Genomic DNA, 12,348 nt, shown 5'->3' on the forward strand with positions numbered 1-12,348 from the left:
GCTAATACTCCAATACTCAAGCTCCAGTGCAGTGCGCCAATGTGACGTCATTGATTTCAAAGTATTTTTCATATTTGGGCTGCCGTAGCTCTATATAAAGGTTTTTAAACTTGCTAAGTGCAGAGTTTAGCTCTTCTCGAATGCAATGTAGTCAATTTTTCCTGATAAAAATATTTGCTATGTCAGAGCAGACGCCGTCAAAATCCATAATGTCGCGGTGGCCTGCTGCGGGAACTTCAAGGCTCAAGTGAGTATTCCCTTAAGGTTACCTTATGGATGTCCATGCCATGCTGTCTTGGTGGCTGTTAAATGTTTGTCACAAAACACAGCATCGGGAAGAATTGTCAGATGCATAACAATGTGATGAATGAACTAGAAAGTGACACTAATTATGAAATTAAAACAGACTAGAGGCCATTCAAAAAGGTACAAATTAAAATAGTGAGTTCGGTGTGAGAGAGTGCTAGCTGTGTTTATTCAAAGAAGTGGTAAAGAAAGATGTAGAGCAACTACACAAATTTACGTCAACCAATTCATGGCAAAAATGTTCGTACAGAAGCACATAAATATATCATATGTACACAATATGTGCCATTAGTGGCTGCTTCTAAGAGGCAGCTGCTTTTGTGGCAAGCTTTCGGCCAGCGTGTCCTCTGGAATGGCCAAATCGGACTCCTGAAAAAAGAACATAGAACAAAAATATAGCAAGTCGTCTCGGCCACTTTCAGTTGCTATAAACAACTCGTTTGTATTTTTTTAAATGAGCATCGCTAGATAAGCTGCAAAACCTTATTAAAGGCACCCTAACCTACTCAGAACAAAAAGAATGTACATTCTGGGGGTTTTCATGCCAGAACCACGATCTGATTGTGACGCACACCATAGTAGGCGGAATTCCGGATTAGTTTTGACCACCTGGGGTTCTTTTGTGTATCCAAGTACAGGAGCATTCTTGCATTTTATCCCCACCGAAATGCAGCTGGGATGAATCACTGAGCTCAGCAGCACAATACCATAGTCGCTAAGCTACTACAGCCCCCCGGGTACCACTCTGAACACTTTACATAGGCACGGACATCTGTCTCTAAAGGATGTAGAAGAACAAGCTTTTATTTTTTGTCTTTCCATGAAAATGTGCAAAGCTAGCACTACCGAATGACAGCCTGCAGCTTGTGCTGCAGAGGCTTTCAAAACACTGCCTTCCGTGTGCACTGCTACACTCCAAGCCGGGCACTCCAATATAAGGTGCTGAAGTATCTCGCTGATATCGCAAGACGTACACGGTGGACTGGCCATCGTTCAATGTCGGTATAAACATTCGCACACGCTCACACAGCCAACCCTTCGCTTGAGTAGTTGTGCTCTAGAGCCACAAGGCAAGCCTCGACCGCGATCACGGGGCGGGAACGTCCCAGTAAGTAATGAAATGGACCGCAGTATTCGTGCTCACTAGAAAATTTAGGTGCGAACAAGCCAGCCGTCTAATAGAAGAGTCATGCATGCCTCCAGTTATACCTGCGTTTTGATTGAGATATCGCACCACTGGTCTACGGAGAGGTCGCCGAGCTAGGGGCAGCTGCGTGAAGTCGGTTTCTCCCGGTCCTTGTAGATAGGCACGATGTTCTAGCCTTTTTTGGAAACGTTTAATAACACGTCATTAAATCGTTATTATTTTCCTTATGAAATGTTCCTTCAAGCCGCTCCAGGCCAACGAGGCGGCCATCACTTTATGTTCCCAAAAGCTCCCCAATTTGTCTTCAGAAGGAACGCTTTAATCGATTCTTCCTCGACTAGATTACACTTCCCCCTTTTCTTCTTCACCCCTCCTGGGGTGATAACGAAGAACGTTGCTTATGGCCGCAAACTCCTGCTGGTCAGTATTCATATGCCCCACAGTATTGAGTACACCTTATTGCGCCGATGACTTCACTAGTTAAAAACGTCCTGTAATCTTTGCATCACTGGCTCATATTCCTTTCCGTACGAGGACAAGCTCTAGCAGTCCAACGTCTGGTATATGGCTACTTGGCGCCCCTTCTCGAAGTGCAACGTAATGGCCTTTCTATATCTGGGGCCCCATTACGTAAAACTATTCCAACCTATTTTTATTTCAACCTGCTGACGTCAAATTTACGTAACCACCGCCGCAAGCAACGGGTGGTGACCCACAACGTTGTCTGAACAGCCGAATCAAACGCTCTCCTCGTTTATAGGAGGTCACCTTTGTTGCCTGTCAAAACGCATAGCATTGCCTACACTGAGCGGTTTGTCTTACCTAATTGGCGGCCAATAGGCGAGGAGCACGCTCAAGTGGAGAGTGTTTCAAAGGGGCCGAGTCGGTGGAATGAAAATAGATAACCGAACGAAGAGGCTGGTGCCGGCGTCTATGATTGGGCCACTTCCCCTTACTTAGCTTCCGGTGGCTGGTCGAAAATTGCGGCGAGCAACGGAAGGTTAAGAATGCTGCTAAAACGAATCTTCAGCAAGGAAGAGTTGGCACATCGATGTCGTATACGTCCCGGCTCAATAAAGTTTTACTGCCACGCAAAAAGGTTTATTATACCCGTGGGATACCGTGTCGATGGAAGGACGCATCCCAACATAAAACATAACGACTGTTGATTACCGGAGTAGCAGCGGCGGGGCGAGCATACCGCCGCTGCGCTCGAACGGTTAGCGAAGGAAGGAAGCTCGAACTTGGCAGGCTTGCTTTTATAGCCAGCGTCGGTGACGTAAGCCTCCGGTGACGCTGCGGTTGCGCTGTCCCTTATCGGAGGCGTGGTGCAGCATGCAGCCGCGTCACGCCGGGCTAGCAAGTGGTGAGGCGGAGGCTGCGCCGGTTTGTGCGCAGTGTGTCGCCACATCACCACCCCCCACCCCGCGGAGCGTAGAGCCCTCAGGGTCTGTAGAAATCTGGGAGGCGTACCAGACGTCCAGGGCGTGTCGTGACCGGAGGAAAGCGTTCGTGTACGATGCTAGCTCCTTGAACACGAAAGGTGTAGCCTTGCAGTTTTGGGCTGGAGGTGACGGGCGTAAGGCGGCGATGGTGCGTCGGAGACGAAGTCGGTGGGATCTGACGTCGTAGTGCTGGAAGGCAGTGCAGCAGAAATTCACCTGGGAGACGGAGTGGTTCCCCGTAGACGAGCTCTGCTGGTGTAGCGTGTATGTCCGGCTTGAAGGTGGCGCGATTAAGAGCGAGGATGACGGCTGGGATGCCCTCGAGCCAGGTTGTGTCCGGGTCGCACATAATCGCTGCTTTGAACTGTCAGTGGAAACGCTCGATCATTCTGTTGGCGCAGGGGTGGTAACTGGTGGTCTTGAAGCGTTCAAAACCGATGGTCAGCACGAGGAGCCTGAAATGGTGCGACTCGAACTGTCGTCCTTGGTCGGTGGTTAGGCGGCGGGGGGCGCCGAAACGAGCAATCCAGCAGGTGAAGAAGGCCGAGGCGACGTCTTCCGCGGCGATTCCCTCGAGGGGCCATGCCTCGGGCCATCGAGTGTACCGATCGATGGCAGTGAGGCAGTAGCGATCGGGTCCAGCCGGGGGAAAGGGTCCTATGATGTCGAGGTGGACGTCCTCGAACCGACCAGGGGGCTGAGAGAATGTTCCGAGTGGTGACGTGACGTGCCTGGTGACTTTAGCGAGTTAACATTGAATGCAGGAGCGCGCCTAGGTGCGACAATCCCGCTGCATGGAGGGCCAGACATAGCGGTCAGCCACAAGGTGTGTAGAGGCTCGTATGCCGGGATGGCTGAGGTTGTGGAGCTGGTCGAATAGACCACGGCGATGGGACAGGGCCTCATAGGGCCTGCTTCGTCCTGTCGGCATGTCGCAACAAATTGTGGTTGTCGACCCTGGAATGGGAACTTGTAGCTGTAGTGAGGACCTGCCCTTGAGAAGTTCCTGCAGTTCGGCGTCCGTAGTCTAAGCCTCAGCGAGGACGTCCGCTGTTATCTGAACAGAGTTGACGGCTGCTAAGCGTGAAAGCGCGTCGGCGACCACATTGTCTTTTCCGCTGATGTGTTGGATGTCGGTGGTGAACTGTGCAATGAGCAAGAGTTGGTTCTGCTGTACAGGCGGGAGTTTGTCGCGACGTTGAGAGAAGGCGTAGGTAAGAGGCTAGTGGTCGGTATAGATGGTGCAGTTCTGTACTTCGAGAATATGGCGAAAGTGTTGCACTGCTTGGTATATCGACAGAAGTTCTCAGTAGTAGGCTGGCAAACTTGTCGGGGTGGTGGTCGTGATTTCGTCAGTGGAACTGGCGGTTGAAGGGGTCCTTTTCTGAGCTGCGAGTTTCTTGGAGAAGAACGCCAAGGGGTGCCTGGTGTTGTCCACGCGTTGCATGAGGGCGGCGCCGATGGCGAAGCTAGATGCGGCCGTGAAGAGTCCGTGAAGAGTCCCACGGGAGCGTCTGGCACGCGATGGGTGAGAAGTGTGGTGGTCAGTGGAACTGGCAGAGGGCGACTTTGCATTCTTCGAAAGTTTTCGTTAACGTTCGTGTCCACGTGACGAGTTCGTTTCCTCGTAGGCCAGCCAAAGCATCGTGGAGGGGAGCCTGGTAATCGACTGCGTGTGGCAAGAAACGCCTGTAACAGTTCAGCATGCCGAGGAAATGGCGAAGGTTTTTAGCGCTGGTGGGTTGAGGGTAATTTTGCAGGTCCGAGATTTTGCAGGCTCATGAAGGGATACTCGAACAAGCCAAAGGGAGTGATTATTGCCGTTTTCGGGACGTCATCCGGATTGACGGGTATCTGTGTGTAGGCCTTCACCAAGTCTAGCACGGAGAACACGTGGCAGCCATGAAGGCGATGGGCGAAGTCCTGTATGTGGTGGACGGGGTACTTGTCCGGGATGGTGCGCCCGCTTGAGGGCACGGTAGTCCCCACAGGGCCGCCATCCTTCGGTCTTCGGCGCAAGGTGGAGTGGCGAGGCCCATGGACTGTCAGAGCGGCGGGCGCTTCCTTCGCGGAGCATGGCCTCTAACTCTGCTTTCGCTATGTGCATGCGGTCCGGGGCAAGGCAATGGGCGCGGCAGAAAATCGGGGGGCCTGAAGTGGTCTCGATGTAGTGCACGATGGTGTGCTGCACTTTGCGTGGCAGTCCGCTGGGGCGCGTCAATCCGGGAAATTCGGCGATGATGGCGTGGTACGGCGAATGATTGTCAACACTGAGTACCTTGATGCTTGGCTGTTGGGCGGTCGTTCGCTGGCCTGGTGTGGAGTGTCCCATTGTCGCGTCGATGAGGAGGTCGCTGCGGCAGTCCGGAAGGAGGTTGTAGTGGGCCAGAAAGTCTGAGCCGATGATTGGCTCGGCGACGTAGGCGATGACGAAGTTCCAGTGAAGGTCATAGCGTAAGTTTCTGAGCGAGCCGTACGCGTTGATTGTGGAGCCGTTTTTCGCACTGGGCTCGAAAGACGTAGGCGGACGAGGACCTTGAAGATGGGATCGCGGGTGCCAGCAAATGTCGGAACCGCTGTCGACAAGGAACCGCTGCTTCGTGATTTGATCGGTGACGAAGATGAGACGGCCTCCAGGTTGGCAGCTTGCGGCCGTCTCTACGAGCTGCCGTTGGCGTTTTCCGAATGTCCCACGAAACAGGATGGTCGACATTGCCAGGCTCTGTCTCCGAAGCGTCGGTGGTAGTAACACGGGCCGCTGTTATCAGGTTGCCGCGACGAAGTGGTGTTAAGGTCGCGGCTTTGCAAGTGGCGGCGCTGTTGCATCGGAAGACGTTCACCAAGACGTTGTTGAATGGAGGTGAGCTGTCGATCGATGTTGTCGATACGGAGCGCAAGCTCTGTGGTGTTCAGCGGAGAGGCGATAGCCTCGTTGGTGGGCGACAACTGCGGCAAGGAGGCCTTGATGACGCGATCGGCAATCTCCGCAAGTTCGTCGAGAGGTAGCCTAATCTGAGCCTTCAGAATTGTCTGGACGTGCGGCGGGAGTCGTTGGAGCCAAAGCGCTCGCCGGAAAGAATCCTGGACTTGCATGATGCCCGCGAGCGCACGCATGTGGCGCAGGAGCTCCGAAGGTTTGCGCTCAGCAAGCTCTGCGGACTGAAGTTGTCGTATCTTCTGTTCTTCCGAGAGCGACAGGCGGCGGATAAGTGCAGTCTTCAGGTGCTCATAGAGGTTGGCCGTTGGTGGGTTGGCAAGGAACTAGTTGGCATAACGTGCGTCCAGGTGGGCGACGACGTGATCGTAGCGGGTCCGGTCTTGCGTGATACACGCTAGGGATAACTGGGCCTCGACCTGGGCGAACCAGACCTCGGGCGAGTCCACCCAAAACGGCGGAAACTTGACGGCGGCACGCCAGGTGTCGTATGTGGCAGCGTGCGGGATGCCTTCTGTAGGATCAGTGACGTCCTCAGCAGAGCCCGCAGGCGCGGCCTCGGTTGTGGAGGCGTTGCGAGAATGCTGCTGTTGCTGGGTCTGCAGTTCCTGATGAAGTTCTTGCACTTGCTGGCGAAGAGTGGTGAGGACTTCTGGTTCGGCCATGGCGGTGCGGTTTGTTCGGTTTCCGGGACACCACATGTGGGATACCGTGTCGATGGAAGGACGCATCCCCACATAAAACGTAAGGACTGTTTATTAGCGTAGTAGCAGCGGCGCGGCGAGCATACCGCTGCAGCGCTCGAACGGTTAGCGAAGGAAGCAAGCTCGAGCTTGGCAGGCTTGGTTTTATAGCCACCGTCGGTAATGCTGCGGTGGCGCTGTCCCTTATCGGAGGCGTGGTGCAGCATGCAGCTATGTCACGCCGGGCTAGCAAGTGGCGAGGCGGAGGCTGCGCAGGGTTGTGCGCAGTGTGTCACCACACACCTAAATAAATCCATCGCTACCGGCAGGTGCCTGTTGCTACTAGCTGAGCGATCGGCGGGCAGCCATCTTTTATTCCTTTCGGTACGGGGCAGTCTCTGGCTATTCAGAAAAAACATTTCAGTTTTGTTTGGCATATTAATGGATCTTTAACGCGTACACGTCACTTTGATGCAGCGATTTCTCGCGGTTTTGTGACGCCGCGTGACAGACAGGCGAAGTGGGCGCAGTCCAAATATTTTTGCCCAATTGCAAAAGTTAATGGCGATAAGTAGTCAATTCAGAAATAATTATTTTCTTTTGCTCGATTTAATCATGCATAATCAGTGTGTACACGTCTTATCAGATGGGGAGCTATCGCGGCTTTTGTGACGTCACGTGACAGACAGGCGATGTTGGGGGCGGCCCGAAAATTTTTTGACCAATCGTAGAGGGCTGATTGCAAAATTAGAATAGAAAACTTTGGAATAGCTATACGTTATAGCGCCCTGTATCACTCCTCGGATAATGTGCAAAGATCAGTCAGCAGTAGCCTATCTACAATTCCAAGCTCTTTGTCTGCACTTAGCTTTGCATCCTCACGATAGCCTCCTAAGAGCCCTTGTACAATACATTGCACCATTGCCTGCAACATTTTTTCGAAATTCACTTGGAAGTGATTTAACAAGAGCAAGTGTGTTTACAGTAACTCACGGATATAAAAAGGTGTACATTCAGTGTGATCAGCAGGAAGGAAGTGGCAAGAACTCATTCCAAAACTGCACATTCATAGGTCAAAAATTTATTTTCTTTTCCACGAACAAAATTGGCAACGAACACTGCTACGTGTTTTGCTTACCTGAGCAACCTATTCTCAAATAATTTGCCTTTTCTTCTGGCGGGTTGTGTGCATGTGCTCTGTAAGCTATCGTCTTATTGTTTTCTTTCTTTCTTTTCACTGTATGCGCATGACCATATAAAACTTGATTAGGCATGTCAAGGTTTAGAAATCATCTCCTCCAAGTGCAGGCACTCTCAGATATATAGTTCTTGCCTGACAGGCGTATTCCAGAATAAATCGCCGGAAACAGGATTCACTAAATTGTGTGATGAATAAATGTTTAATTTTGTACGCGTTCAATAATGGTGAATACTTCAGGGTGGTTTTGACTTCATAAGTCTGCGAAGACGTTTGTGGGGGTCGAGAATCACCTACATTTGAAGCCACATGTATTTTTCTTTACCATATATTACCAATGCATCTTTCTGGTGGCCCTTGAGATTGAGCTACAAAGCTCTCCACACCGCGTGAAAAGGATGATCTTGAGTAGAGGCACCCAAGTATAAAAATTATTGTGTTTTAAGTACCAAAACCACGATCTGATTATGAGGCACGCCGTAGTGGGGACCCCGGAAAATCTGGACCACCTGAGGTTCTGTAACATGCACCTAAATCTAAGTACACGGGTGTTTTCGGATTTCGCCCCCGTCTAAATGCAGCAACCGTTGCCGGGATTCAATCCCGCGACCTCGTATTTCGCAGCCCAACACCATAGCCACTAAGCAACCACGGCGGGTCACCCAAGTCTGGAATACTTCCTATACCGCAAAAGGTCTCGCGACTGTGTATGCACGGAACAATATGAGATTCCTTGGTTTTGGGTACATACTCCGTAGCCCCAGAGCTTTGCATAAACAAACATCGAAGCGACGTACAGCTATCCCCTAGCACCTAATCTGGCCTGATTTCTCAGTAATTGTTAAAAATCGTGGCAAACGTACGTGGGCTGAAAAAAATCAGACGATTACGATACTCCCTAATTCGAAAATGGAGCGCAGTTCTATACGCGTTTTCATTTGGCGATATATTCGTTGGCCTGGACAATCAGCCTCGTGCGGCACGTTGCAAACGCAGCGATGTGTTGTGCGACTGCCTCACTAATCGGGAGTCCGCGAGAGGCAGTGCGCGGGTCACGCGTGGGTGCAGCTCACTGCAGCCGCCGCAGACAGACCTCCGCTCATGCAGCGCTTTGTTTTGAAGCACTCGCCACATGCCTTATCAATGGCGTCATCGGTTATCAGACGACGCGTGCTACTCTGGCGCTATCTCAGAGCAACCGTCGCCGCAGAACACGTCTTGCACGGCACTCCGCTTTCTTCCTCACCCTTTCGCTATACTTTCCTCCTCCGCTTTCCACCTAATGCTTCCGCTGCACCCTCCTCCACCACTTTTCTCTTCGCTCTCGCCATCTTTCATCACTCCGCGTTCGCTCTTTCATCTTTCACTGTGCTCGTTCGCTCCGTTACTCCGAGGTAGGACGAGGGACGCCGACGCTCAGCGCGGAACCGGCGCCTAAGAGCTGCGCTCTAAACCGTTATCGCTTTCACTCATCTAACGTAACTCAGGAAGACCGAACGATAAATTGCGGATGTTTTCGAGATCCTCTTTCGATCAAAAGCTGGTAGGCCTGAAGCGGGATGTTTTCCACTGGAGTAGCCCAATTTCCATTGGATTGGTTAATGACTGCAGCTGCTTTCATTCGTTTCCGACAGGAAAACTGATTGGCGCGGTCGAGAACGTTTAAAATACAAATTATTTATTGATCAATTACCCATTGTCGACCACATTGTTCAATCACAACTTGAAACAATAACCGTGGCGTTAACACGATGGACAAGAAAGGTGACAGGGCGAAGGCTATTTATTTTGTGCTTGGAAGATCCCTAGCAGGGCTTGTGCTGGTAATTTTTCTTACACGTCCTGTTAACGTTACGCTTATTGCTTAATGTGTGAGCAGGATAGCCGGAAAATAAGTTCTGACAATTACACCAGAAAAAACAGAACCCGTAATAAAGAACGCGTAACTTCCCATCCCCGTGTTGAAGACAATGTTTAGGGAAGTGTTACGCACAAGGGTTAAGAATAATGTTAAGACAATCAAGGGAACGTACTGTCTGTCACCGCTGGCGGAATAAGCCTTCACTTGCCTTCCGAGCAGAAACCAATGTAACCTCCCATTGCAGAATAGAGGCCCAAGTTGAAGCGTCATAAAACCCACAGGCGGGTTTTCATGAATTTGTTGAAGTAGAAGTTGACTCACCTCGCGTGTAGCCTCCAAAGGCAGCTGCTTGACGTGGGTGCCGCAAGTGTGTCGCCGTCGTGCTCCGCATAGTTGGACTTTGGCGTCGTCACCGGGTACGGCGGCATGTCGAGCAGGTGGCAGTGCGGACTGTAGCCCAAGGGGGCGAAACCACACGCAGGGTAATCCACGGTTGAGCATGCCTCTTCCTGGAGAATTCTGAGCACATAGGCTTCCATTCGGCCCCCAAATGACTGCTTTGAACTGTATTGCGAAACCACCACAAAAATGAACACCGTACTCGGGCTGGACTCTTTTTATCGCAGCTATGTTGCTACATAACTGTGAATATTTTATTGCGACAGCAATTACAGGGACGCTCAAAGCGAATTTTTGCCGTCAGCATCGGCATCGCCGTCAAGTTCTGTATGAAGTCCAACGGCGATAACACCGTCGCCATGCGCAGTATGCTGTATGTGCGAGTGGAGCCGATGAGCGCGGCTCAGTCTCGAGCGCGCAAGTAAGGAAAGCGGGAAGGTGCGCGCCGTCTTCCATCACGCGCTAGGTTCCGGGGGGGGGGAGGGGGGGGGGCGTTGTTCTCCTGCAGTCACTGCGCGCCCTATTTTGAAAGCTATGAAGGGTACTGCTTTGGGCTCGTTGGTCAGAATTTAAGATAAATGTTATTTGCGCACCACTTGAAACATGGACTAGAAACGACCGACACAAGCGCGAACTTTTCAACTGGATCTAATGGTACAACGTCGAGTGGTTACATGTGACGAAACATCGATAACATTATAAAAAATGCATGTGTATTTAACAGAACAAACACGTACACGTGCATTCGCACAAGCAAGATAGCCGGATGAATTCTAAATAATAAGTAAGGCTCAAGACACACATATCGATGGCCTTCGCATCTGTCGCCTAGCTTTAGTAAATTTCGGCCCAGTTAAGATAACTAAGTTCTTTTACCGACTGTCCCAATGAAGCCATTCTCGCGCAGTTTTCTTCAAGGCGCAGAATTTCTGCCGCTTCAATTATCTCTCGTGTCGTCTTATTATTATGCCTGGCTATAACCTTGTAGTCATAGAACAACTGCTGACAACCGCAATCCCGACAATGCCCGACAATGAAAACCCAGATGCCCTTGCACTGGCCTATATACATTATTGTTAGGTTATGCTATGCGGGAGAAATTTCATAGGCCAAACAGGCAGATGCTTCAGGATAGGCTTCGGGAATAATTTATATAGGACGGTTCAAGGGCATCTCATCGGTATCGGTTGTCATTGTCGGTATTGCGGTTGTCAGCCATTGTTCGATGACTGCAAGGGCATATTTTTATACACTCTTGATTCCGTAGTCATATTCCGAAAATTTCGGTATGCCTGTGGATAAAATTCGAAATATAGAGTTAATAAGATTTAACAGAGCGCAGCCTTGAATCTCTGCTCATCAGAGGCCTACTGCTTTGTTAGATGTATACATGAGACTATCCCTGCAGGCAGTAGCTAACACGCAATAAAGGAGGTGAGTGGGACAGAACTGCGTCGGCTACAACAACACACGTTAACGTAACCTTGTTTAGTAGTAAGGAACATGTAGATGCACACATAACAGAAAAATAATAATGCTCACATTTGCATTTGCACATACACACATATAGATACACACAACTCACATAATGAAAATTCAAGTACAACCTAGTTGGAGATGGTCAGTGACGTGCTGTAAAAATACGGACGGGCAGGTTACGTCGACAATGGCAGGAGGGAGGCCGTTCCAGTCTGCCGCCATACGAAGAAAAAACGAGGCTGAAAACTTTGGCGTTCGTGAACGTGGTCGTGCAACTTGCTGTGGATGGCTGCTCCGGTATGATATGCGCGATATACGGGCATGATGTTGGGTGCTTGATGAAGGACAGAATTGTAAAACAATTGGTGCTAAAGATAGAGGCAAGAGATGCGGCGACGTAGAATGAGGTCTGGAAGCCCTGATAATAATTTCAGTGACGTGACGCGGATGTCATATGAAGAATGGATGAATCGAGGGGCGCGGTTTTCTACAGCCTCTAGAGCGTCAATGTGATATGCTTGATGCAGATTCCAGACTGCGGAGGCGTCATCTAGTTCGCTCGTACAAGTGACGTGTAGGGAAGTAATTTTACGTGACTTGGAGCGATCCGCAAATGACGTTTTAAGAAGCCTAGTGTTTTCTTAGAAGCTGAAATGATGTTATGCACTTGCGTACGCCAGATCAGGTCATTTGACACAGTGACTCCGAGGAATTTATAAGTGTCACTTGATTCTAGAGCCAAATTACTGTGTACGAAAACCAGCGAGCGTTATCAAATCTGACGTGTTTAGTACGGCGCGGTAGATAACACAGCCATCGGCGAACATACGTATACTACAGGATACATGCAAATGTAGGTTGTTGATATTGATTAGGAATAGGCGCGGGCCAAGAA

General features: G+C 50.4%; 1 protein-coding gene across 1 annotated transcript in view; it reads right to left on the reverse strand.

Moving 5' to 3' along the window:
• Positions 1-458: 458 nt before the first annotated feature.
• The window catches only part of LOC119449204 (uncharacterized), a 73,332-nt gene continuing 61,442 nt past the window's right edge, over positions 459-12,348 (reverse strand). The window contains exons 3-4 of the mRNA XM_049664488.1: positions 9,897-10,139; positions 459-675 (exon numbers count right to left, since the gene is read on the reverse strand). Coding sequence (XP_049520445.1) covers positions 595-675; positions 9,897-10,139 — 324 coding nt within the window. The 3' untranslated portion in view covers positions 459-594. The remainder of the gene's footprint in view (positions 676-9,896; positions 10,140-12,348) is intronic.

The sequence above is a fragment of the Dermacentor silvarum genome, chromosome 1 (genome assembly GCF_013339745.2).
Source record: "Dermacentor silvarum isolate Dsil-2018 chromosome 1, BIME_Dsil_1.4, whole genome shotgun sequence".
Classification (NCBI taxonomy): domain Eukaryota; kingdom Metazoa; phylum Arthropoda; class Arachnida; order Ixodida; family Ixodidae; genus Dermacentor; species Dermacentor silvarum.